The sequence below is a fragment of the Onychostruthus taczanowskii genome, unplaced genomic scaffold (assembly GCF_017590055.1).
Source record: "Onychostruthus taczanowskii isolate IOZ18803 unplaced genomic scaffold, ASM1759005v1 scaffold334, whole genome shotgun sequence".
Classification (NCBI taxonomy): Eukaryota; Metazoa; Chordata; class Aves; order Passeriformes; family Passeridae; genus Onychostruthus; species Onychostruthus taczanowskii.
Genome location: NW_024500728.1, coordinates 28,628 through 53,202, shown reverse-complemented (window position 1 = coordinate 53,202; position 24,575 = coordinate 28,628). Strand labels below are relative to the sequence as shown.

At 64.4% G+C, this 24,575-nt stretch overlaps 1 protein-coding gene and 1 non-coding gene across 2 annotated transcripts; both read left to right on the top strand.

The window, feature by feature from the left end:
- The first annotated feature begins 157 nt into the window (after positions 1–157).
- Positions 158–24,575, top strand: CACNA1F (calcium voltage-gated channel subunit alpha1 F). The gene is given in 46 exon segments (XM_041410769.1): positions 158–185; positions 714–960; positions 1,085–1,190; positions 2,132–2,271; positions 2,348–2,490; positions 2,565–2,717; positions 3,657–3,853; positions 4,450–4,553; positions 4,640–4,797; positions 4,881–4,964; positions 6,544–6,631; positions 7,124–7,150; positions 7,641–7,801; positions 9,030–9,255; positions 10,718–10,925; positions 11,789–11,909; positions 12,611–12,692; positions 12,815–12,869; positions 12,975–13,035; positions 13,538–13,670; positions 14,190–14,319; positions 14,564–14,623; positions 14,926–15,032; positions 15,263–15,350; positions 16,523–16,630; positions 16,737–16,789; positions 17,276–17,422; positions 17,495–17,696; positions 18,269–18,427; positions 18,498–18,788; positions 19,069–19,197; positions 19,289–19,354; positions 19,468–19,559; positions 20,695–20,854; positions 20,947–21,074; positions 21,154–21,250; positions 21,331–21,433; positions 21,518–21,619; positions 21,692–21,822; positions 21,899–22,009; positions 22,321–22,457; positions 22,537–22,677; positions 22,951–23,093; positions 23,549–23,661; positions 23,746–23,982; positions 24,154–24,575. Coding segments are annotated over 46 exon segments (6,003 nt in total). The 3' UTR covers positions 24,400–24,575.
- Positions 8,366–8,556, top strand: LOC121339174. The gene has a single exon (XR_005953144.1). It is a non-coding gene; the product is annotated as a U2 spliceosomal RNA (small nuclear RNA).

Here is a 24,575-nt window from a genome sequence, read left to right as displayed (position 1 = left end):
AAACACCCCTGCCCCCCCAGATCCCCCCAGTCCATCCCCTCGATGATCCCAAATCCCAACAGACCCCACAAATCCCCTTGAAAGTCCTTTGGACCACCCTCCCCCCGCTCCCAGGGTACCCCAAAACCTCCAGAAACTCCCCCCAAGCCCCCCCACCATGTCAGAGTCAGAGGAGAATGGAGAGGGTGAGTCTGGGGGGGCTCCTGGGTAAAAGTGAGGGTTTAAGGGGGGGTCCAGAGGGTTTTGGGGGTCCCTGGTCTATGGGATGGGGGTCATTGGGGGTCTCAGGGTGGGAAGGGTTTGCAGGGTGGGGGGTCCAGGAAGATTTCAAGGTCCAGGAAGGTTTGGGGGTGTCCAGGAAGGTTTGGGGGGCCCTTGAGGGTTTTCAGGAGTGGTTGGGGGTGTCCAGGAAGGTTGGGGGGGGACCCCCAGTGGGATGGAGCTGTTCTGGGGGGGTCACTCTGTGCCCAAGTGGTCTCAGGGTTGGACAGAGTTTGGGGGGGGGGTCCACGAGGGTTTGAGAGGGTCAAGGAGGAATTTTGGGGGGAGACAGGAGGAGTCTGGGGGCTGCAGAAGGACTCGGAGGGGTTTTGCTCTGTGGGATTGGGCTGTTGGGGAGTGGGCGGGGATGTCCCAGGGTTAGAGGCTCCTGGGGGGGTCCGGAAAGGTTTGGGGGTCCCTCCCTATCCTTGACCAGCCGTTCCCCTCCGCAGGGCCCCCCAAGGATCTGTCCCCCTTGGCCGAGGCCATGGGGCAGCCCCTGGGCTGGGGGTCCAGCGACGGCCCCGGGGGGGCTGCGGGCGGGGGGACCCCCCCGGGGCAGCGGCAGCGCCGCCCCCCCCACCCCAAGCACAAGGGCCAGGGGGGCACCGGGGGCGTCCATCGCTCCCCCCGCGCCCTCTTCTGCCTCCGCCTCAACAACCCCATCCGCCGGGCGGCCATCAGCATCGTGGAGTGGAAGTGAGTGGGGGGCTCGGGGGTCTGGGGCTGCCATCAGCATCGTGGAGTGGAAGTGAGTGGGGGGCTCGGGGGGTCTGCGGGCCTTGGGGACCCCCCACACCTGGTGCCCCCCCCTTCCCCCCAGGCCCTTCGACATCCTCATCCTCGCCACCATCTTTGCCAACTGCGTGGCCCTGGGGGTCTACATCCCCTTCCCCGAGGACGACTCCAACACCTCCAACCACAACCTGGTGGGCACCCCCAGACCCCCCCAGGAGCGGGGGGCGCCCCCCACCCTGGCACTGCCCTGGGGCCTTCACTGGGTGCTGGGAAAGGCGGGGGGGGGTCACCCCACCCTGGGCTGGGCAGGGCGTGGGGGTGGCACTTGGGGAGGTGCCGGAGGGTGGCACCGTGGGGTGGCAGGGGCTGTGGGGACGCGGGGGGGTCCCTGTGTCACACGTGTCCCCTGGCACACGCTGTGCCGCTGCCTTAATCCGCTTTGCCGCCGGGGCCGGGGGGGCGGGGGCGGCCTAATCCCGGCTGAGCCGCCCCAGTCACCCACAAAGGGGACACTGGGAGGGGGCTGAGGGGGCCCAAATGTCCCTTGTCACCCCGAGGGGGGAGACACTGGGGCAGGACGCCCCAAATGTCTCTATTCCTTGAGCCCCAAAGGAAGGGGTGGCGTCAGCGGTGTCCCCAAATGTCCCTGTCACTTGTCCGGTGGCAAAGGGAGGGTCAGGGGAGGTCCCAAAGTGTTCCTGCCCCTTGTACCCAGGGGAAGGGGACTCTGGGAGGTGTGAGGGGCTGAGGGGGTTCCCGAGTGTCCTTGTCCCCAAAAGAACGGGGATGCAAGGGGGTTCCCAAGGGTCCCTGTCTCTTGTCCCCAAAAAGGGACAAATATCCCTGTCTCATTCCTCAGGAGAATGGGATGCTGGGAGGGGGAACCCCAAATGTCCCCAGGGGATGCTGGGAGGGGTGGTGGGGTCAGTGAGGGTCCTCAAATGTCCCTGATCCCCAGGAAAGGGGACACTGTGAGCGATGAGGGGACGGAGGTGTCCTGAATGCCCTCCTGGAGAAGGGGTCAGCATGTCAGGGGAGGGGGGTCCCCAAAAGGGGAAGGGGACGCCGGGTGACCCCGTGCGCCCCTGCAGCAGGGGGTGCTGACCCCCCCTGCCCGCCATGCCCCCCCCAGGAGCAGGTGGAGTACGTGTTCCTCATCATCTTCACGGTGGAGACGTTCCTGAAGATCATCGCCTACGGGCTGGTGCTGCACCCCAGCGCCTACATCCGCAACGGCTGGAACCTGCTGGACTTCGTCATCGTCATCGTGGGGTCAGGGGCTCTCCGGGGACAGGGACAGCCGGGGGAGGGGGACACAGAGCCGTGTGACCCCGTGGTGTCCCCCCAGGCTGTTCAGCGTGATCCTGGAGCAGGTGTCCCACAAGCCGGGCGATGCCCACCACATGAGCGGCAAGCCGGGCGGCTTCGACGTCAAGGCCCTGCGCGCCTTCCGCGTGCTGCGCCCGCTGCGCCTCGTCTCCGGCGTCCCCAGTGAGACCCCGGGGACCGCGGGGGGGTTTGGGGTCCCCCTCGGCCTCCTGCCAACCCCCCCGTGCCTCCCCCAGGCCTCCACATCGTGCTCAACTCCATCATGAAGGCCATGGTGCCGCTGCTGCACATCGCGCTGCTCGTGCTCTTCGTCATCATCATCTACGCCATCATCGGCCTCGAGCTCTTCATCGGCCGCATGCACAAGACCTGCTTCTTCATCGGCTCTGGTAGGCACGGGGGGGTCACCTCGTGGGTCCCCCCCAGCCCTGGGACACCCCCAGAGTCCCTCAGTGCTCCCAGGTACCCCAGCCCGGGGACCGGGATCCCCCAGGGACGCCCCACACTGAGGCTCCCCTAAAACTCCTGAGACCTCCCCCCAGCACTGAGCACCCCCCAGGACACTCCAGCAGGATTTTGGGGGTCCTTAATACACTGAGACCCCCCTAAATTCCCTGAGCACCCCCCCCCAGGACACCCCAGCAGGGTTCTGAGCTCATTAATACACTGAGACCCCCCTAAATTCCCTGAGGACCCCCCCAGGACACCCTAGCAGTGTTCTTCTGGAGTTCCCAGCACACCCCTGACCCCTGCAACGTCAGGGGTGTGAGTAGGCAGGAGGGACAAGAGTGGGGACAGCAGCTGAGTTAGTGCCGGTGAAAGAGAAGCTTGGGGACAGGAATTTTCAGCAGGGACAGGAACTGTCAGCAGGGGCAGGGATGGTCAGCAGGGACAGGAATTTTCAGTAGGGAAGGAATTGTCAGCAGGGACAGGAATTTTCAGCAGGGGGAGGGATGGTCAGCGGGGACAGGAATGGTCAGCAGGGGCAGGAATTTTCAGCAGGGACAGGAATGGTCAGGAGGGACAGAAATTTTCAGCAGGGACAGGAATTTTCAGCAGGGACAGGAATTTTCAGTAGGGAAGGAATTGTCAGCAGGGACAGGAATCAGCAGGAACAGGAATTTTCAGCAGGAACAGGAATCGTCAGCAGGGACAGGAATTTTCAGCAAGGACAGGAATTTTCAGCAGGAACAGGAATTTTCAGCGGGGACAAGAGTTACCCACGGGACCAGGATCTCTCAGTGGGGACCGGAGCTGAGTGAGGGCAGTGACGAGGGGCGGCGCCCTGGCGGGAGCTGTCACCAGGGCTCGCTGTCGCCTGTCCCCAGACCTGGAGTCGGAGGATGACCCCTCTCCCTGCGCCTTCTCGGGGCACGGCCGCGCCTGCCTGCAGAACAACACCGAGTGCCGCGGCCGCTGGGAGGGGCCCAACGGCGGCATCACCAACTTCGACAACTTCTTCTTCGCCATGCTCACCGTGTTCCAGTGCATCACCATGGAGGGCTGGACCGACGTGCTCTACTGGGTGAGACCCCCGAGCCCCCCAGAATCCTCACACAAATCGCTGAGACCCCTCAGAATCCTCACAACCCCTCCCTGAGCCCCCCAAATCCAGTGCATCACCATGGAGGGCTGGACCGACGTGCTCTACTGGGTGAGACCCCTGAGCCCCCTCAAAATCCTCATAACCCTTCCCCAGCCCCCCAGAATTCTCACACAAATCACTGAGCCCCCCAAATCTACTGCATCCCCATGGAGGGCTGGAACAACGTGCTCTACTGGGTGAGACCCCTGAGCCCCCTCAAAATCCTCATAACCCTTCCCCAGCCCCCCAGAATTCTCACACAAATCATTGAGCCCCCCCCAAGTCCTCACACACATCCCTGATCCTCCCCAAAATCCTCAAAACCTCCCTGAGCCCCCCAGAATCCTCATACAAATCTCTGAGCCCCTCCAGGTCCTCACACCTACCCTGAGCCCCCCAAAAATCCTCACACTCATCACTGATCCCCCAAATCACCCCAGGCCAGGGCAGAACCCCAAACCTCTCTGCTGGGTGTCACTGGCCAGACCTGAGGAGGGATTTGGGGGGACCCCCTCACCCCAAATCTCCCCCCACAGATGCAGGACGCCATGGGCCACGAGCTGCCCTGGATTTACTTCGTCAGCCTCGTCATCTTCGGCTCCTTCTTCGTCCTCAACCTGGTGCTGGGGGTGCTGAGCGGGTGAGGAGCCAGCAGCGGGGCTGAAGGTCAGCAGTGGGGCACTGTCCTTGCTGTGTCTGGGGGTCACACCTGTGCCCCCTCCCCAGGGAATTCTCCAAGGAGAGAGAGAAGGCCAAGGCCCGCGGGGACTTCCAGAAGCTGCGGGAGAAGCAGCAGCTGGAGGAGGATCTGCGGGGCTACATGGACTGGATCACCCAGGCCGAGCTGGAGGGCGACGAGGAGGAGGGGGAGCATGAGAAGCACCGTGAGTGGGGCTGGGGGGCAGTTATGGGGGGAACCCCAAAATCCTGAGCCCCCCCAGAGCTCTGTGACCCTTCTTTCCCACAGGTCTGACCGCCGAGGACCTGATGGGGAAGCGGAAGCCGCGGCTGAAGTGGCTGCGCCACGCGAGTCACTCCACTGACACCCACGGTACCTCCGGGGCACCCCAAATCCCCCAGACCGGGGCACCCCAAATTCCCTGAACCCAGACATCCCAAATTCCCTGAATCCAGACATCCCAAATTCCCTGAACCCAGACATCTCATATCCCCTGGGCCTGGCACACTTAAATCCCCCAGATCTGGGTACCTCAAATTCCCTGAACTCAGGCACACCAAGTTCCCTGAACTCAGACCCGGACCCCCCAAATTCCCTTAATCTGGGCACCCCAGAATGCCCCAGACCTGGGCATCCCAAATTCTCTGAACCTAGATCTGGGCACACTCAAATTCCCTGGATCCAGACATCCCAAATTCCCTGGATCCAGACACCTCAAAGTCTCCGGACCTGGGCACACTCAGATGCCCTGAACCCAAGCACCCCAAATTCCCTGAATCCAAGCCCCCCAAATTCCCTGAACCTGAGCATCCCAAATTCCCTGAATCCAGACCTGGGAACACTGAATTTCCTGGACTGGGTACCCTCAAATTCCCTGACCCCAGACACCCCAAATTCTTCGCACCTGGGCACACCCAGATTCCTTAAACCCACACCTGGGCACCCTGAATTCCCTGGACAGGGCACCCCACATTCCCTGACCCCAGACCCCCCAAATGCCCCCGTGCCGGGCCCCCCAGTCCCCCCCCTGAGCCCCCCCAGAGCTCTGTGACCCTTCTTTCCCACAGGTCTGACCGCCGAGGACCTGATGGGGAAGCGGAAGCCGCGGCTGAAGTGGCTGCGCCACGCGAGTCACTCCACTGACACCCACGGTACCCCCGGGGCACCCCAAATCCCCCAGACCGGGGCACCCCAAATTCCCTGAACCCAGACATCCCAAATTCCCTGAACCCAGACATCCCAAATTCCCTGAACCCAGACATCCCAAATTCCCTGAACCCAGACATCCCAAATTCCCTGAACCCAGACATCCCAAATTCCCTGAACCCAGACATCCCAAATTCCCTGAACCCAGACATCTCATATCCCCTGGGCTGGCACACTTAAATCCCCCAGATCTGGGTACCTCAAATTCCCTGAACTCAGGCACACCAAGTTCCCTGAACTCAGACCCGGACCCCCCAAATTCCCTTAATCTGGGCACCCCAGAATGCCCCAGACCTGGGCATCCCAAATTCTCTGAACCTAGATCTGGGCACACTCAAATTCCCTGGATCCAGACATCCCAAATTCCCTGGATCCAGACACCTCAAATTCTCCGGACCTGGGCACACTCAGATGCCCTGAACCCAAGCACCCCAAATTCCCTGAACCCAAGCACCCCAAATTCCCTGAATCCAAGCCCCCCAAATTCCCTGAACCTGAGCATCCCAAATTCCCTGAATCCAGACCTGGGAACACTGAATTTCCTGGACTGGGTACCCTCAAATTCCCTGACCCCAGACACCCCAAATTCTTCGCACCTGGGCACACCCAGATTCCTTAAACCCACACCTGGGCACCCTGAATTCCCTGGACAGGGCACCCCACATTCCCTGACCCCAGACCCCCCAAATGCCCCCGTGCCGGGCACCCCAGTCCCCCCCGGGCTGACGTGTGCCCCCCACCCCAGCCAGCCTCCCGGGCAGCGAGACCACCTCGGTGAACACGGAGACCGTGGGGGAGGAGGAGGCGCCGCCGACCGCCTGTGACCGCTGCCTGTGAGCCCCGGCGGGACACGGGACCCCCGACCCCGCCGGGCCCCCGGATCCCCCCATGGCCCCAGGGACGCGCCCCGGATCCCTGTGACACCCCACAAATCCCTGGGACCCCAAACCCGACACCTACGGCGCCTCAGGACAATTTAGGATCCTCCCACAGCCCCCCCATGTCCCCCCAAAACCACTCATAGCTGGAGCGACCCCACCCCCAGATGCACCCCGAGACCCCAGAACTGACCCCCACAGCACCTCAAAGCCCTCTGAGACCCCTCCATACCCCACGGACCCCCCATACTCCGTCCAGGACCCCAAAACCGACCCCAGCACCCCTATGATCACCCCCAGGTACCCCAACCAGGGATCCTCTAAGCCCCCCACAACCAAATCTGACCCCAAAACCCCTGTAAAGCCCCCCCAGATATCCCCCCCAGGGCCGAGGGGCTCCTCCAGAATCCCCAAATTTTGGGGTAATTTCTGCTTTTCTCTCTCCAGGGGCAAAATTACAAAGACAAAATTCTGGTGAGTGGGGAGAAGAAGGGGGGTGTGGAAAAAATGGGGGGAGGGCCACAGTGGGGCCCCCCTAAAGCCTCCCAACCCATCCCACCTGACAGGGACTCTGTCACCCCCCCACCTCCCCTCTGTCCCCAAAATCCCACTGCTCCTACATCCCCCACCCCCTCTCATCACCCTGTACCCCGAATTCCTCCACGTTCCCCAAAACACCCCAAATTCCTCCCTACCCTTGTCCTTCCCTACCCCCAAATCTGCCCTGTCCCAAGGGAAATATGGGTTGGATATTAGGAAAATGGTTTTTATGGAAAAAATGGGTTTTTAAAAGCCTGGATGTGGCTGGTTTGGGTGAGGTTTTAGGGCTGGAGAGACTCAGAGATCTCGGAGGTCTGAGTCTGTGCGACCCCTCATTCCCCCCAAACCCAAACACCCCTCACCTCCTCCCGCGTGACGAGGGGGGTTTTTCTGTCACCCCCCGAACGCCCTCGCTGTCCCCCAGTCGCCGCCTGCGCCGCCTGAACCGCCTGTGGCGCCGGCGCTGCCGCGCGGCCGTGAAATCCGTGTCCTTCTACTGGACCGTGCTGCTGCTCGTGTTCCTCAACACGCTGACCATCGCCTCCGAGCACCACGGGCAGCCGCCCTGGCTCACCGAGACACAGGGTGCGACCCCCGGGACCCCCCGGGACCCCCTAGTACCCCCCGACACCTCCCAGTGCCTCTCTAACCCCTCGGTGCCTCCCAAACCCAGCGGTAGCCCCGACACCCCCAGGGCCCCCAAAACCCTCCGGTACCCCCCAGTGCCTCTCCAACCCCTCGGTACCCCCCCCAGGGAATATTTTCCCCCCTCAGCTGCCCGGGTCATCCTGTATTTCTGGGGATCTGTGCAGACAGAACGCGAGAGAAAAGTGCGGGATGGGCCAGAGGAGAAAAGAGGAGATCGGGAAGGGCTGGAGAGGGGCGGGGCGAGGGTGGGGTTATGTAAATAATCGGGCTGCGCATGCAAATGAGCCGCGGATGCCGCCAAAGGCATCATGGGAGCGAAAATCTGGGGCGATTTTCGGGATTTTCGGGGTCGGTGCGTACAAACCGCGGGAGGAGAGCGCGGGACGAGCTGGGGAAAAGCTCGCAGAGCGGCTCCGGAGCGGGGCGGGCGCGGCGCGGGGGTGTCCGTGAGGTACGGGCGGGCCGGGCGGGGCCGGGCGGGGCGCTCGGGGCAGCTCGGGTATCGCTTCTCGGCCTTTTGGCTAAGATCAAGTGTAGTATCTGTTCTTATCAGTTTAATATCTGATACGTCCTCGATGAGAGGACTTTATATTAAACGGATTTTTGGGCTCGGGAGTTGGACCCGGAGCTTGCTCCCTCCGCTCCGCGCATCGTCCCGGTATTGCAGTGCCTCCGGGAACGGTGCACCCCCACCGGGGACCTTTATCGGTGAAAAATAGAGTGAAAAACTATCGGGAAGTGGCTGAAATTGGAATTATATCGCGATATCAGCCCTGGTCCTGCCACCCGCTGACCCTCTGCAGCTCCCTCGTTCTGTGCTGCGCTCACCGTGCCGGTATTGCAGCGCCTCCAGGAATGCTGCACCCCCAACGGGGACCTTTACATGGAAAATAGAAAAATATACCGAAATTATCTGAAAATGGGTGAAATATTGATGATATCGCGATATGTCTAGGGCCCTCCAAACCTTCCGGTATCCCCCGACACCTCCCAGTGTCTCTCAAACCCCTCGGTACCCCCCAACCCCCCCCAGTGCCCCCCCGACATCCCCCAAACAACACCCCCCTGACATCCCCCGGTGCTCCCCGTCACCCCCAGAGCTCGGGGGGCCCGTCCCACCCTCCGCCGGTGGTGACTCGGGTGTGTCCCCCGGTGTCCCCCCCAGCGTACGCCAACAAGGCGCTGCTGTCGCTGTTCGCCGCCGAGATGGTGCTGAAGCTCTACGCGCTCGGCCCCTCGTGCTACTTCGCCAGCTTCTTCAACCGCTTCGACTGCTTCGTGGTGTGCGGCGGCGTGCTGGAGACCGCGCTGGTGGAGCGCGGCGCCATGGAGCCGCTCGGCATCTCCGTGCTGCGCTGCGTGCGCCTGCTGCGCGTCTTCAAGGTCACCCGGTGAGCGACAGCGCGGGGACACCGCAGTGACACACACCGGGGACACCCCGACACTGGGACACCCTGACACCGTGACACCCCGACACCGGGACACCCCGACACTGGGACACCCTGACACCGTGACACCCCGACAATGGGACACCGCAGTGACACACACCGGGGACACCCCGACACCGGGACACCCCGACACCGGGACACCCCAACACTGTGACACCCCGACAATGGGACACCGCAGTGACACACACCGGGGACACTCCGACACTGGGACACCCTGACACCGTGACACCCCGACACTGGGACACGCCAACAATGGGACACCGCAGTGACACACACCGGGGACACCCCGACACCGGGACACCCCGACACTGGGACACCCTGACACCGTGACACCCCGACAATGGGACACCGCAGTGACACACACCGGGGACACCCCGACACCGGGACACCCCGACACCGTGACACCCCAACAATGGGACATCGCAGTGCCGCGCACCAGGACACCCTGACACCGTGACACCCCGACACTGGGACACGCCAACAATGGGACACCGCAGTGCCATGCACCGGGGACACTCCGACACTAGGACACCCTGACACCATGACACTCCGACAATGGGACACTGCAGTGCCACGCACCGGGGACATTCCAACACTGGGACACCCCGACACTGGGACACCCCAACAATGGGACACCCCAACAATGGGACATCGCAGTGCTGCACACCGGGGACACTCCGACACTGGGACACCCCAACAATGGGACACTGCAGTGCCACACACCAGGACACCCCGACACTGGGACACCCCGACACTGGGACACCCTGACACTGGGACACCCCGACACCAGGACACCCGGACACTGTGACACCCCAACAATGGGACACCTGGACACTGGGACACCCCAAAAATGGGACACTGCAGTGCCACACACTGGAACACCTCAACACCGGGACACCTCAGTGCCACAGCACTGGGACACCCTGACACTGGGACACCCCAACACTAGAACAACCCAACAATGGGACACCTGGTGCCGTGCACCGGGACACCCCGACACCAGGACACCCCAGTGCCACAACACCAGGACACCCAAACACTGTGGTTCTCCAGTACCCCAACACCCCAATGTCCCAGCTCTGCAATGTCCCAAAGCCACAACACCCCGATGTCCCAAGGGAGCAATGCCCTAATGCTGTGATGTCCCAAACTGGTGACACCCCGATGCTGCAACACCCCCCACCACCAGGTGTTGGCTCTGCACTGGCCTCTTCCCAGTGCCCCCGGTAACCCCAGTCCCTGGGCCAGTTCCACCAGGTGTTGGCTCTGCACCATCCATCCAGCCCTTCCCAGTGCTCCCAGTGCCCCCGGTAACCCCAGTCCCTGGGCCAGTTCCACCAGGTGTTGGCTCTGCACCATCCATCCAGCCCTTCCCAGTGCTCCCAGTAACCCACATGTCCCGCAGGCACTGGGCATCACTGAGCAACCTGGTGGGGTCCCTGCTGAACTCCATGAAATCCATCGCCTCCCTGCTGCTGCTGCTCTTCCTCTTCATCATCATCTTCGCTCTCCTGGGCATGCAGCTCTTCGGGGGCCGCTTCAGCTTCGATGAGACCCAGACCAAGCGCAGCACCTTCGACACCTTTCCGCAGGCCCTGCTCACCGTGTTCCAGGTACCCCAAAACCTGGGGGGACCTGACATCGCTCAGGGGGACCCCAAAGCCTGCAGGGGTGTCAGACCCTGAAACCCCAGAGGAGGCTCTGAAAGTTGTGGGGTGGGGCACCCCAAAATGCACCGGGGACCCTAAAGCCTTGAGGAGACCCCAAAACCTGGGGGGAACCTGAAATCCCTGAAGGGTGACCCCAAAGCCTGCAGGGGTGTCAGACCCTGAAACCCCAGAGGAGGCTCTGAAAGTTGTGGGGTGGGGCACCCCAAAATGCACGGGGGACCCTAAAGCCATGAGGAGACCCCAAAACTATGGGGAACCTGAAATCCCTCAGGGAGACCCCAAAGCCTGCAGGGCATCCCTGAAACCCCAGAGGAAGCTCTGAAAGTTATGTGGGGGGCACCCCAAAATGCACCGGGGACCCTAAAGCCTTGAGGAGACCCCAAAACCTGGGGGGAACCTGAAATCCCTGAAGGGTGACCCCAAAGCCTGCAGGGGTGTCAGACCCTGAAACCCCAGAGGAGGCTCTGAAAGTTGTGGGGTGGGGCACCCCAAAATGCACGGGGGACCCTAAAGCCATGAGGAGACCCCAAAACTATGGGGAACCCCAGAATTTGTGTGAGACCTCCAAACCCAAGGGAGACCCTAAAAGCTGTGAGATATCCCAACACCTGTGAGGGACCTTGAATCTCGTGGGTCCCCTAAACCTCCGGGGAGACCCCAAAATCCATGAGCCCCCCTCAAACCATCCCATCACCACCCTGTAGCCTCTCTGGTGTGATGCTGCACACTCAGAACTGGGAGGCAGAGGTGTACTGGGAGCACTGGTGGGGGTGGCACTGAGGTTTGGGGACCCCCCACTCACCCAGATCCTGACGGGGGAGGATTGGAACGCGGTGATGTACGATGGGATCATGGCCTACGGTGGCCCCGTGTTCCCCGGGATGCTCGTCTGTGTCTACTTCATCATCCTCTTCATCTGCGGGAACTGTGCGTGGGCAGCCTGGGCTCTGGGGGCACGGGGGCTACTGGGAGCACTGGGGACACTGGGAGGGACCAAAGGGACTGGGAGGGACTGGGAGGGAGTGGGAGCACTGTGGGTACCGGGAACACTGGGAGCACTGGGAATATTGGGAGCACTGGGAGGCACAGGGAGCACTGGGGGCACTGGAAGCACTGGGAAGAACCAAGAGCACTGGGGGCACTGGGAGGGACTGGGAGCACAGGGAGCACTGGGAGGACTGGGAACATTGGGAGGCACAGGGAGCGTTGTGGGCACTGTGGACACTGGGAGCACCAGAGGGACTGAGGGCACTGGGAGGGACTGGGAGCACTGTGGGCACTGGGAGCACTGGGAGGAACCAAGAGCACTGGGGGCACTGGGAGGGACTGGGAGCACAGGGGGCACTGGGAGCATCAGAGGGACTGGGAGCACAGGGGGCACTGGGAGCACTGGGAGGAACCAAGAGCACTGGGAGCACTGGGAGGGACTGGGAGCACTGGGAGGGACTGGGAGCGGGGAGCTGGGGAACTGGGAATGGATCACAGGGTAACTGATGGAGCTGTGGTGGGACAGAGTGGGGCTTGGAATGATAAAAGGGGGGAGTGGGATCACTGGGAGGGCGTTGGGGGATACTGGGAGGATACTGGGAGGATACTGGGAGCACTGGTGAGCCCTTCTCTCCCCTCAGACATCCTCCTCAACGTCTTCTTGGCCATCGCCGTGGACAACCTGGCGGATGGTGACAACATCAACTCGGGGGGGGACAAAAAGTGAGCACGGACCCCTGGGGCCCTTTTGGGGGTGATGGGGGGGACACCCATCCCCTGGGCCCCCTGGGGGGTGCCCGACCCCCGGGACCCCCTGGCTGAGCCCCCCTTTTCCCCCAACCCAGGGACAAGGCTGGGGAGGCAGAGGCGGGGACGGAGAGCCAGGATGTGGCTGTGAAGGTGAGGGGGGTCCCGGGGGGGGGGGGGACCGTGACTGGGGGGTCTTGGGGGGGTCCCTCCCTCCCCCCAAAGTGTGCACAGCCCCTCACCCCTCCCCCTCCCCAGGTTGAGGGGGATCAGCCGCAGGAGGAAGAGGAGGAGGAGGAGGAGGTGGAGGAAGGTGAGTGTCACCTGCCCGGGCATCGGGGACATTGGGGGGTGGCAGTGCCCTGATGTGAGGGTCCGTGATGGGGGGGTGTGACAGTTCTTGAGCATCAGGGTCCTGGGGGAGGTGACAGTGACACGAGATGGGGTCCCTGGAGGGGGATGGCAATGCCTGGGGTGGGGGTTCCCAGAGGGGGGTGACATGGAGGGCCCCTGGGGGGTGACAGTCCTTGAACATGGGGGTCCCTGCAGGGGTGTGACAGTGCCTGGGGTGAGGTCCCTAGTGAGGTGACAGTGGCTGGACACAGGGTCCCTGGGGAGGTGACAGTGGCCAGACACGGGGACCCTGGGGAAGTGACAGTGCCTGGACACAGGGTCCCTGGGGAGGTGACAGTGTCTAGGGTGGGGACCCTGGAGAGGTGACAGTGCCTGGACACAGGGACCCCGGAGAGGTGACAGTGGCCAGACACGGGGGTCCCTGGAGGGGGGGATGTGACAATGGCTGGACATGGGGTCCCTTGCAGGTGACGAGGAGGCCGGGGGGGAGCGTGACAGCCTGGGGAGGGCCCGGCTGGAGTCCCTGGAGGAGGCCCCCAAGACCAAGGTGACCCCGATCCCCGAGGGCAGCGCCTTCTTCGTGCTGAGCAGCACCAACCCGTGAGTGGCACTGGGGCACTGGGAGCACTGGGAGCACTGGGATTGGAGATATAGACTGGGGGAACTGGGAGCACTGGGACTGGAGACACAAGCTGGAGGGACTGGGAGCACTTGGGGGACTGGGAGAACTGGGGGGACTGGGCGCACTGGGATTGGAGACACAAACTGGGGGGACTGGGAGCACTGGGATGAACTGGGAGTACTGGGGACTGGGAGCACTGGGAGTGGAGACACAGACTGGGGGGACTGGGAGCACTGGATGAACTGGGAGCACTGGGATGGACTGGTAGCACTGGAGACTGCGAGCACTGGGGGGACTGAGAGCACTGGGATTGGAGACAAATTGGGGGCGACTGGGAGCACTGGGACTGGAGACACAAATTGGGGGGACTGGGAGCACTGGGATGGATGGGGAGCACTGGGGGACTGGGAGCACTGGGACTGGAGACACAAACTGGGGGGCACTGGGAGCACTGGGGGGCACTGGGAGCACTGGGAGCTGACGTGTGCCTGGTGCAGGCTGCGGGTGAAGTGCCACGCCCTGATCAACCACCACATCTTCACCAACCTCATCCTCGTCTTCATCATCCTCAGCAGCATCTCCCTGGCCGCAGAGGACCCCGTGCGCGCCCACTCGCCCCGCAACCACGTGGGCTACTGGGCACACTGGGCAAACTGGGAGGGACTGGGGGCACTGGGGGTGTGGGAGAGTGCACCCCACATGGGATCTGCTCGCCCGGAGTTGGGGAGCAGAAATGGGGGGGGCTGGGAAAGGCAAGGAGGGGTTGAGGGGGAATCTGGGGGTGTTTGGGGGGTTCAGGAGGTCAGGGGTGTCGGGGGGGGTTGAGAGGGGTCGGGGTCACCCCGTTCCCCCCTCCCCACCCCACCCCCAGATCCTGGGCTACTTCGACTACGCCTTCACCTCCATCTTCACCGTGGAGATCCTGCTCAAGGTATGGGGGGTCTCTGGGGTTTGGGGTGGTCCCATGGTTTTTGGGGGTTCCCTGGGGTTTGGGAGGGGGCTCCCCAGGGTTTGAAGGGGTTCCTGGGGTTTTTGGGGGTTCCCCACGGTTTTGGGAAGGGGTTCCCAGTGTTTGGGGTGGAGGGTTCCCAGGGTTTGGGGGGTTCCCAGGGTTTGGGATGGGGGGGTTCCCGGGGTCTGGGAGATTTCCAGGGTTTTGGGAGGGGGTTCTCAGGGTTTGGGGTGCCCCCAGGGACAGGGGGTCCCCAGTTGAGCGCTCACGTTCCCCCACAGATGACGGTGTTCGGTGGATTCCTGCACAAAGGCTCCTTCCTCCGCAACTGGTTCAACCTCCTGGACGTGCTGGTGGTCGGCGTCTCCCTCATCTCCTTCGGCATGCAGTGAGCTGGGGGCAACTGGGAGCAACTGGGAGCACTGGGAGGGGCCAGGCTCAACACTGGGGGCACTGGGAGGGTACAAGGAACCTGACTGGGGGCTCTGGGGCCATTGCTGGGGACCCTGGAAAACAGTGAAGTGCTGCTGGAGGCACTGAGGGCGTTACTGGGGGCACAGGGGGTGTTACTGGGAGCACTGGGGGCGTTACTGGGAGCACTGGTGTGTCCCTTGGCAGCTCCAGCGCCATCTCGGTGGTGAAGATCCTGCGGGTCCTGCGCGTCCTGCGGCCTCTGCGAGCCATCAACCGCGCCAAGGGCCTCAAGGTGGGCAACTGGGAGTGCTGGGAGGCACTGGGAACACTGGGAGGGACTGGGAGCACTGGGATGCACTGGGAGGGACTGGGAGGGACTGGGAGCACTGGGATGCACTGGGATGCACTGGGAGCGACTGGGAGGGACTGGGAGCACTGGGATGCACTGGGAGGGACTGGGAGCACTGGGATGCACTGGGATGGACTGGGAGCACTGGGAGCACTGGGAATGACATCCTCCCAGCAATAGCCATGGCAGGCTGGGGCACTGTACTGGTGGGTCTGGGAGCACTGGGTGCTGCTGGTGGCACAGGGGTCCCCATTGTCTCTGTGTCCCTAATGTCCCAAGGTAGCAGTGTCACAGATGTCCCCAGCACACAGTGGCCTCAGTGCCTCACTTGTCCACATGTCCCCAGGATCTCTGTTGTCCCCATGCTGCAGTGACACTGCTGTCCCTGTCCCCATGCCCTGGTAACATTGTCCCTGTCCCTGTCCTCATGCCCCAGTGACACCCCTGTCCATGTCCTCCTGCCCTGGTGACATCACTGTCCCTGTCCCCATGCCCCAGTGACACTGTCCCTGTCCTCATGCCCCAGTGACACTGACATCCCTGTCCCCCTGCCCCAGTGACACCCCTGTCCCTGTAATTGTCCCCCTGCCCCGCTGACACTGCTGTCCCTGTCTCTGTCCCCCTGCCCCAGTGACACCGCTGTCCCTGTCTCTGTCCCCATGCCCTGGTGACACTGCTGTTGCTGTCCCCCTGCCTGGTGACATCCCTGTCCCTGTCCCCCTGCCTGGTGACATCCGTGTCCCTGTCCCCCTGCCCCGGTGACACCGCTGTCGCTGTCCCCCTGCCCCGGTGACACCGCTGTCCCTGTCCCCCTGCCCCAGTGACACCGCTGTCCCTGTCCCCCTGCCCTGGTGACACCCCTGTCCCTGTAATTGTCCCCCTGCCCCGCTGACACTGCTGTCCCTGTCTCTGTCCCCCTGCCCCAGTGACACCGCTGTCCCTGTCTCTGTCCCCATGCCCTGGTGACACTGCTGTTGCTGTCCCCCTGCCTGGTGACATCCCTGTCCCTGTCCCCCTGCCTGGTGACATCCGTGTCCCTGTCCCCCTGCCCCGGTGACACCGCTGTCGCTGTCCCCCTGCCCCGGTGACACCGCTGTCCCTGTCCCCGTCCCCAGCACGTGGTGCAGTGCGTGTTCGTGGCCATCCGCACCATCGGGAACATCATGATCGTCACCACGCTGCTGCAGTTCATGTTCGCCTGCATCGGGGTGCAGCTCTTCAAGGTGACCCCGTGGGTCCCCACCCCTCTGAGGGGTCCCCACCCCTCCTCTGAGGGGTCCCCACCCCCTCAGGGGGCTGAGGGTCCCCCTGACCCCCCGATCCCCCCAGGGCAAGTTCTACAGCTGCACTGACGAGGCCAAGCACACGCCAGGAGAGTGCAAGTGAGCGTCACCCCAAAAATGACCCCACACCCCAAACTGAGCCCTGCGCCTCAAATCCTGGCCCTGAGCCACCCCAACGGTGTCCCCATGGTGTCCCACCCCCCTGCTGGTGGCAGTGTCCTGTTGGGGTCTCACCATTGCTGTCCCTGTGACCCTGTGCTGTCCCTGTGTCCCCATGGGGTTCTGCTATTGCTGTTCTTGTGGTGTCCCTGTGGCCCCCCAGTCAGTGGAAGTGTCCAGGGGGTGTCTCACCCTCGCTGTCCCCGTGCCCCCATCCCAGGGGGACATTCCTGGTGTACAAGGACGGGGATGTGTCCCACCCCTCAGTGGTGGCAGTGTCCAGGGGGTGTCTCACCCTCGCTGTCCCCGTGCCCCCATCCCAGGGGGACATTCCTGGTGTACAAGGATGGGGACGTCCAGGGGGTCTCAGTGGTGGCAGTGTCCAGGGGGTGTCTCACCCTCGCTGTCCCCGTGCCCCCATCCCAGGGGGACATTCCTGGTGTACAAGGACGGGGACGTGTCCCACCCGTCGGTGCGGGAGCGCCTCTGGCTCAACAGTGACTTCAACTTCGACAATGTCCTGGCGGGGATGATGGCCCTGTTCACCGTGTCCACCTTTGAGGGGTGGCCAGCGTGAGTCCCTGGGGTGGGCACAGGGACACTGCCACCCCCGCGGGGACACCCCCAGCACCGTGTCCCCCCCAGGCTGCTGTACAAGGCCATCGACGCCAACGCCGAGAACCAGGGGCCCATCTACAACTACCGTGTGGAGATCTCCATCTTCTTCATCGTCTACATCATCGTCATCGCCTTCTTCATGATGAACATCTTCGTGGGCTTCGTCATCATCACCTTCCGCGCGCAGGGCGAGAGCGAGTACCGCAACTGCGAGCTCGACAAGAACCAGGTGTGGGGACACGCTGGCCGGGCCCTGCCCTGTCCCCATGGCCCTGCCGTGTCCCCTTGGCTCTGCCATGTCCCCATAACCCTGTGGTGTCCCCATAACACTGTGGTGTCCCCATGCTGTCCCTGCACTGTCCCCACGCTGTCCCCACACCGTCCCCTGTCCCCGCAGCGGCAGTGTGTGGGGTGGAGGTGGGGTGGCAGTGGGGTGGCCATGTCCCCACGCTGTCCCCACACCGTCCCCTGTCCCCGCAGCGGCAGTGGGTAGGGTGGCAGCGGGGTGGCCATGTCCCCACGTTGTCCCCACACTGTCCCCTGTCCCTGCAGCAGCAGTGTGTGGTACGGCAGTGGGGTGGCCATGTCCCCACGCTGTCCCTGCACTGTCCCCACACTGTCCCCTGTCCCTGCAGCAGCAGTGTGTGGGGTGGCAGTGGGGTGGCCGTGTCCCCACACTGTCCCTGCACTGGCCCCACGCTGTCCCCTGTCCCTGCAGCGGCAGTGTGTGGGGTGGAGGTGGGACGGCAGCAGGGTGGCCATGTCCCCACGCTGTCCCCACGCTGTCCCCTGTCCCCGCAGCGGCAGTGTGTGGAGTACGCGCTGAAGGCACAGCCGCTGCGCCGTTACATCCCCAAGAACCGCACCCAGTACCGCGTGTGGGCCATGGTCAACTCCACCGCCTTCGAGTACATCATGTTCGTCCTCATCCTGCTCAACACCATCGCCCTGGCCGTGCAGGTGGGGGGGACACCTGGGGGGACAGGGGGGTCACAGAGGGACAGTGCCAGACCCCCGTGTCCCCCCCCAGCACTATGAGCAGTCCAAGCCCTTCAACTACGTGATGGACCTGCTCAACATGGTGTTCACGGGGCTCTTCACCGTGGAGATGGTGCTCAAGATCATCGCCTTCAAACCCCGGGTACGCCGCAGGGGTGTCACGGGACGGGGGTCACACAAGGGGTGACACAAGGGGGGTCATAGACAGGGGGTCCTCACCACCTCCCTCCCACCCCAGCATTACTTCTGCGATGCCTGGAACACCTTTGATGCCCTCATCGTGGTGGGCAGCGTGGTGGACATCGCCGTCACCGAGGTCAACGTGAGTCGCCCTCCTTGTCCCCTGGCTCAGGGGGAGTTGATGTTTTGGGGTGCTCCTGGATGTCTGGGTCTCTCCCTGGTCCATGTCCTCATGGCCATCTGTCTGTCTTCATCATCTCCATCATTTCCATCTCCATCATCTTCATCCATCTCCATCGTCCCATCTGCCTGTCACAGAACGGGGGGCACGTTGGTGAGGTACGGGGAGGTGTCCCCAGCTGGGGGTTTTCGGGGGGGGCTGTGCAGGTGTTTTGGGGTGCCCCTGACCCCCCTCCCTGCAGAGCTCAGAGGACAGTTCCCGCATCTCCATCACCTTCTTCCGGCTCTTCCGCGTGATGCGGTTGGTGAAGCTGCTCTCCAAGGGTGAGGGCATCCGCACCCTGCTCTGGACCTTCGTCAAGTCCTTCCAGGTGGGATGGGGGGGACGTGGTGGGGGACAAAGAGGAGAGGGGACATGGAGGGGGGACCCCCAGCACCCCCTCACCCCCGCTCTGTCCCTAGGCCCTGCCCTACGTCGCTCTGCTCATCGCCATGATCTTCTTCATCTATGCCGTCATCGGGATGCAGGTGAGGGGCCTGGGGGAGGTGAGGGGTCCCGGGGGGAGGTGAGGGATATGGGGGGTGTGAGGGGCGTGGGGGGGGGTGTCCTGTAAGCCCCCCGCCCCCTCTGTCCCCCCCAGACCTTCGGGAAGGTGGCGCTGCAGGACGGGACCCAGATCAACCGCAACAACAATTTCCAGACCTTCCCCCAGGCCGTGCTGCTGCTCTTCAGGTGGGGACAGGGGCCTGGGGGGTTCTGGGGGGTCTGCAGGGGCTCGGGGGGCTCTGGGAGGCCAGGGGGCTCTGGGCTTCTCATGGGACTTTGGAGCTTCCTCTCAATGAATCATGAAGGGGGTTACAAATCTGCCCCAGGGGTACAGGTGTGCAGTGGGGGGGACACAGGTGTGCCCAGGGGTACAGGTGTGTCCCGTGGGGTACAGGTGTGTCACAGGGGCACATGTGTCCTGTGGGGGGGTACAGGTGTGCCCCAGGGGTACAGGTGTGCAGTGGGGAGGACACAGGTGTGCCACAGGGGTACAGGTGTGCCCCAGGGGTACAGGTGTGCCATGGGGACACAGGTGTGCCCCAGGGGTACAGGTGTGCCATGGGGACACAGGTGTGTCACAGGGGTACAGGTGTGCCATGGGTATACAGGTGTGTCCCGTGGGGTACAGGTGTGCCATGGAGATACAGGTATGCCCAGGGTACAGGTGTGCAGTGTGAGGGACACAGGTGTGCCCAGGGGTACAGGTGTGTCCCGTGGGCTGCAGGTGTGCCATGGGGGTATAGATGTGTCATAAGGGTACAGGTGTGTCCTGGGGGGTGCAGGTGTGCACTGGGGGGGACAAAGGTGTGCCCAAGGGGTACAGGTTTGCCATGGGGATACAGGTGTGTCACAGGGGTACAGGTTTGCCATGGGGGTACAGGTGTGTCACAGGGGTACAGGTTTGCCATGGGGATACAGGTGTGCCTTGGGGGTACAGGTGTGTCCCGTGGGCTGCAGGTGTGCCTTGGGGGTACAGTCCCGTGGGCTGCAGACAGGTGGGCCACGGCGGGACAGGTGTGCCATGGGGGTACAGGTGTGCCTTGGGGGTACAGGTGTGCTTTGGGGGTAGAGGTGTGTCACAGGGGTACAGGTGTGCCCCACAGGGGTACAGGTGTGCCCCAGGGGTACAGGTGTGTCACAGGGGTACAGGTGTGCCCCAGGGGTACAGGTGTGTCACAGGGGTACAGGTGTGCCTTGGGGGTACAGGTGTGCCCCGGGGGTACAGGTGTGCCACGGCGGTACAGGTGTGCCTTGGGGGTACAGGTGTGCCTTGGGGGTAGAGGTGTGTCACAGGGGTACAGGTGTGTCCCGTGGGCTGCAGGTGTGCCACGGGGGAGGCGTGGCAGGAGATCATGCTGGCCAGCCTGCCGGGCAAGCGCTGCGACCCCGAGTCGGACGCGGGCCCGGGGGAGGAGTTCACCTGCGGCAGCAACTTCGCCATCGCCTACTTCATCAGCTTCTTCATGCTCTGCGCCTTCCTGGTGAGACACGGGGCCTGCCCCACGGCCCCAGCACTGCCCCACACCCCTCAGGACCCCTATGGACATCCTGAAGCCCCCCTTGACGCCCCCAGATCATCAACCTGTTCGTGGCTGTGATCATGGACAACTTTGATTACCTGACACGCGACTGGTCCATCCTGGGCCCGCACCACCTGGACGAGTTCAAGCGCGTGTGGTCCGAGTACGACCCCGCAGCCAAGTGTGTAATTGTCCCCTTGTCCCCATCCGGGGGGGTCAGGTGTCCGGACCACCCGTGACCTCCTGTCCCCCGTCCCCAGGGGCCGCATCAAACACCTGGACGTGGTGACGCTGCTGCGCCGGATCCAGCCCCCACTGGGCTTTGGGAAGCTCTGCCCACACCGCGTGGCCTGCAAGGTCTGGGGGGGTTCCTGGGGGGATTTGGGGTGCTCCTGGGGGGAGCCACCCAGATTCACCCCCCTCTTGTCCCCTCCCAGCGCCTGGTGGCCATGAACATGCCCCTCAACTCGGACGGGACCGTCACCTTCAACGCGACGCTCTTCGCTCTGGTCCGCACCTCCCTCAAGATCAAGACGGAAGGTGGGGAGCTGGGAGGGTGTGGAGGGGGCAGGGGACAGCAGGGGGTGACAGTCATGGCTGTGTGTCCCTGTGTGTCCCCTGCAGGGAACCTGGATGTGGCCAACAAGGAGCTTCGGGCTGTGGTGAAGAAGATCTGGAAGAGGACGAAGCCGAAGCTGCTGGACGAGGTCATCCCCCCACCCGAGGGTGCGTGAGGGCCGTGTCCCCTCCCTGTCCCCTCAGCCCCCCGGCTGTCCCCTGACCCTCCGTGTCCCCCAGAGGAGGAGGTCACCGTCGGGAAGTTCTACGCCACTTTCCTGATCCAGGACTATTTCCGCAAGTTCCGGCGGCGGAAGGAGCGGGGGATGCTGGGCGCTAACGCAGGCCCCAGCAACGAGTGTGCGCTGCAGGTGCGACACCCCCGGGCGGGGCTGGGGGTCCCAGGTGTCACCAGGTGACCCCCCTGACCCTCCTGTGTCCCCCCAGGCAGGGCTGCAGACACTGCAGGCTCTGGGCCCTGAGATGCGCCGGGCACTGAGTGACCTGGAGGGGGACGAGGGCGGGGACGCCCCTTCGGAGGAGCCGCTCACCTACGCAGTGAGCCACGCCCACCACACCTTTCCTTTGGCCACGCCCACCGACAGCACATTTATTTGCCACGCCCACCGACCACGCCCACCGGCCTCACCTGTGCCACCCTGCCCATGCCCACAGGCCACACCTGCCCCCAAAGCCACACCAAATGGCCACACCTATTCTGTGACCACTCCCACCGGCCACACCTGTCCAAAATCCATACCAAATGACCTGTCCCATGGCCACGCCCACCGGCCACACCTGTCCAAAATCCACACCGAATGTCCACACCTGTGCCGCGGCCGCGCCCACCGACCCGCGTCTCTCCGCAGGCCCCCGAGACGCTCTACGGCTCCGCCCCCGGCTCCCCCCTGCTCTCGGAGCCGCCCCCCGTCCCCAGCCCCGCGCCCACCGAACGGGAGGACCCCGCGCCCCCCTCCCACGGGGGAGCCCCCCGCCCTGGCGGCAGGTACGGGGGGCTGGGGACACCCCGACACGGGGCGGGGGTTCCCGGGGAGGACGGGGGGTGCCCATGGCCCTCTGCGCAGGCGGCGCTCCGACGCGGGGGACCAGGAGGAGGAAGCCCCCGCCGAGGATGCGGAGGAGCCGGGAGGGGAGCCGGGGGATGTCAGCCACGACGAGGACCTGGAGAGCTCGGCACCGGCCCGGCGCCGCTGGGTCGGGGACAGGTACCGCGACCCCCGAGCCTCTGGGGCAGAACCGCATCTAGAGAGGTCCCTGCAGCTGGGGAGGGGGGTCCCGTCAGCCCTGACGCTGTCCCCGTGCCAAGCTGCCGGGACCCCCGAAAGGCGAGGGGTGTGTGTAACTGGGGAGGGGGCACTGGAGGGATCTGTCCCGGGAGGGGGTGATGCTGTCGCCCCCTGACCCCACTGGATCACCCCGCGCTGGGAGGTGTCCCAGGGGATGTTCCCAGCCCGGACTGACCCCCTTGTTCCCCGCAGGGCACCGGGACCCCCGCGCTGGGCGGCGGAGCTGCCCCGGGGGGGGTCGCTGCCGCTGCCCCCCCGGCACTTCGCGTTCGGCAGCGGCGCTCGCGAGGGGCAGCAGCTGAAACGGCGCCGGCTCCTGCCCCCCACCCCCGCGGGTACGGCGGGGCCGGGAAAGGGGGCCGGGGGGCAAAGGAGGGGCCGGGGCCTCCAGTGAGACCCTCCGTGATCGCACCCGGCAGCGCTGACCGAGTTCCCCCGTAGCCCGGGACGGTTCCACGGTAGCCCCGGAAGGTCCCTGGGGCTGATGGCGAGGAAAGATGACCCTCCGTGGTGCCCCGATGGGGAGGGGGGTGTCCGCAGTACCCCAGGAAGGATCCCTGATAGGTGGGGTTGACCCCTCCCCGTGCCCCCGGGTGCCCCTAGATCGGGGGGGGACTCTGCCCGCTGCCCTCCGATAGCCCAGAGGGCTCCTGTCCGGTGCCCCTGAGGGTCCCTGGCTGAGAGGGTGACTCTGCCCGGTGCCCCTGAGGGTCCCTGGCTGAGAGGGTGACTCTGCCCGGTGCCCCTGAGGGTCCCTGGCTGAGGGGGTGACTCTGCCCATGCCCCCCAGGCCGGAAGCCCTCCTTCACCATCCAGTGCCTGCGGCGCCAGGGTAGCTGCGAGGACGAGCCCATCCCGGGCACTTACAACCCCTCGGGCCCGCCCGGCCCTGCCCGGCCGCAGGTACTGCTGGAGGTGGGACAGACAGACGGGGAGGGGGGACACTCTGACAGTGTCACCCCCGCACTGACCCCATCCCGCCCCCAGGGCTACGGCAGCTCCGAGACCTGGCGCCTGGGGGGCTCCTCGCAGGCCTGGGCGGCCCCGGCCCGCGGGCACGTTCTGTACGCGCCGCTCATCCTGGTGGAGGGGGCTCCGGCGGCGGGGGCGGGCGGCAGCCTGCCGCCCCTCAACCGCTGGTTCCCCCCCGCGCCGCTGCGCCTGCGGCCCTGCGGGCCCCACGATGCCCTGGCCCGAGGCTCGGCTGACAGCCTGGTGGAGGCCGTGAGTTGGGGGGGGGGGGCGTGGGCAGCCTGGTGGAAGTAGCGAGGGGGGGACAGCCCGTGGCTTGCCCAACAGCCTGGTGGAGGAAGTGAGGAAGCAGAGGGACATGGGGGGACACAGGCACGCCTCCGATGCCGGTGCCAGCGCCTCCCCCTCGCCCCCCCAACCCAGGTGCTGATCTCGGAGGGGCTGGGGCTGTTCGCCCGCGACCCCAAGTTCGTGGCGGTGGCCAAGCGCGAGATCGCGGACGCGTGCGACATGACGATGGACGAGATGGAGAGCGCGGCCACAGACCTGCTGACCCGGCGCCGCGCTCCGCCCGCGCCCACGCCCGCCGTCTACAGCGACGAGGAACCGCTGCGGCCGCCGGCGGAGGAGGAGCTGGCGGACGAGATGGGCTGGGCCGGCGGGGTCTAGAACCCGGCACCGCGGAGCCGGACGGGCTGGCTCTAGAACCCGGCACCGCGGGTGCGAGCAGGCCGGCTCTAGAACCCGCCACAACGGGCCGGGACGGCCTGGATCTAGAACCCGGCACCGCGAATGTGAGCAGGCTGGCTCTAGAACCAGGGGACGTGAGGCCGGCTCTAGAACAT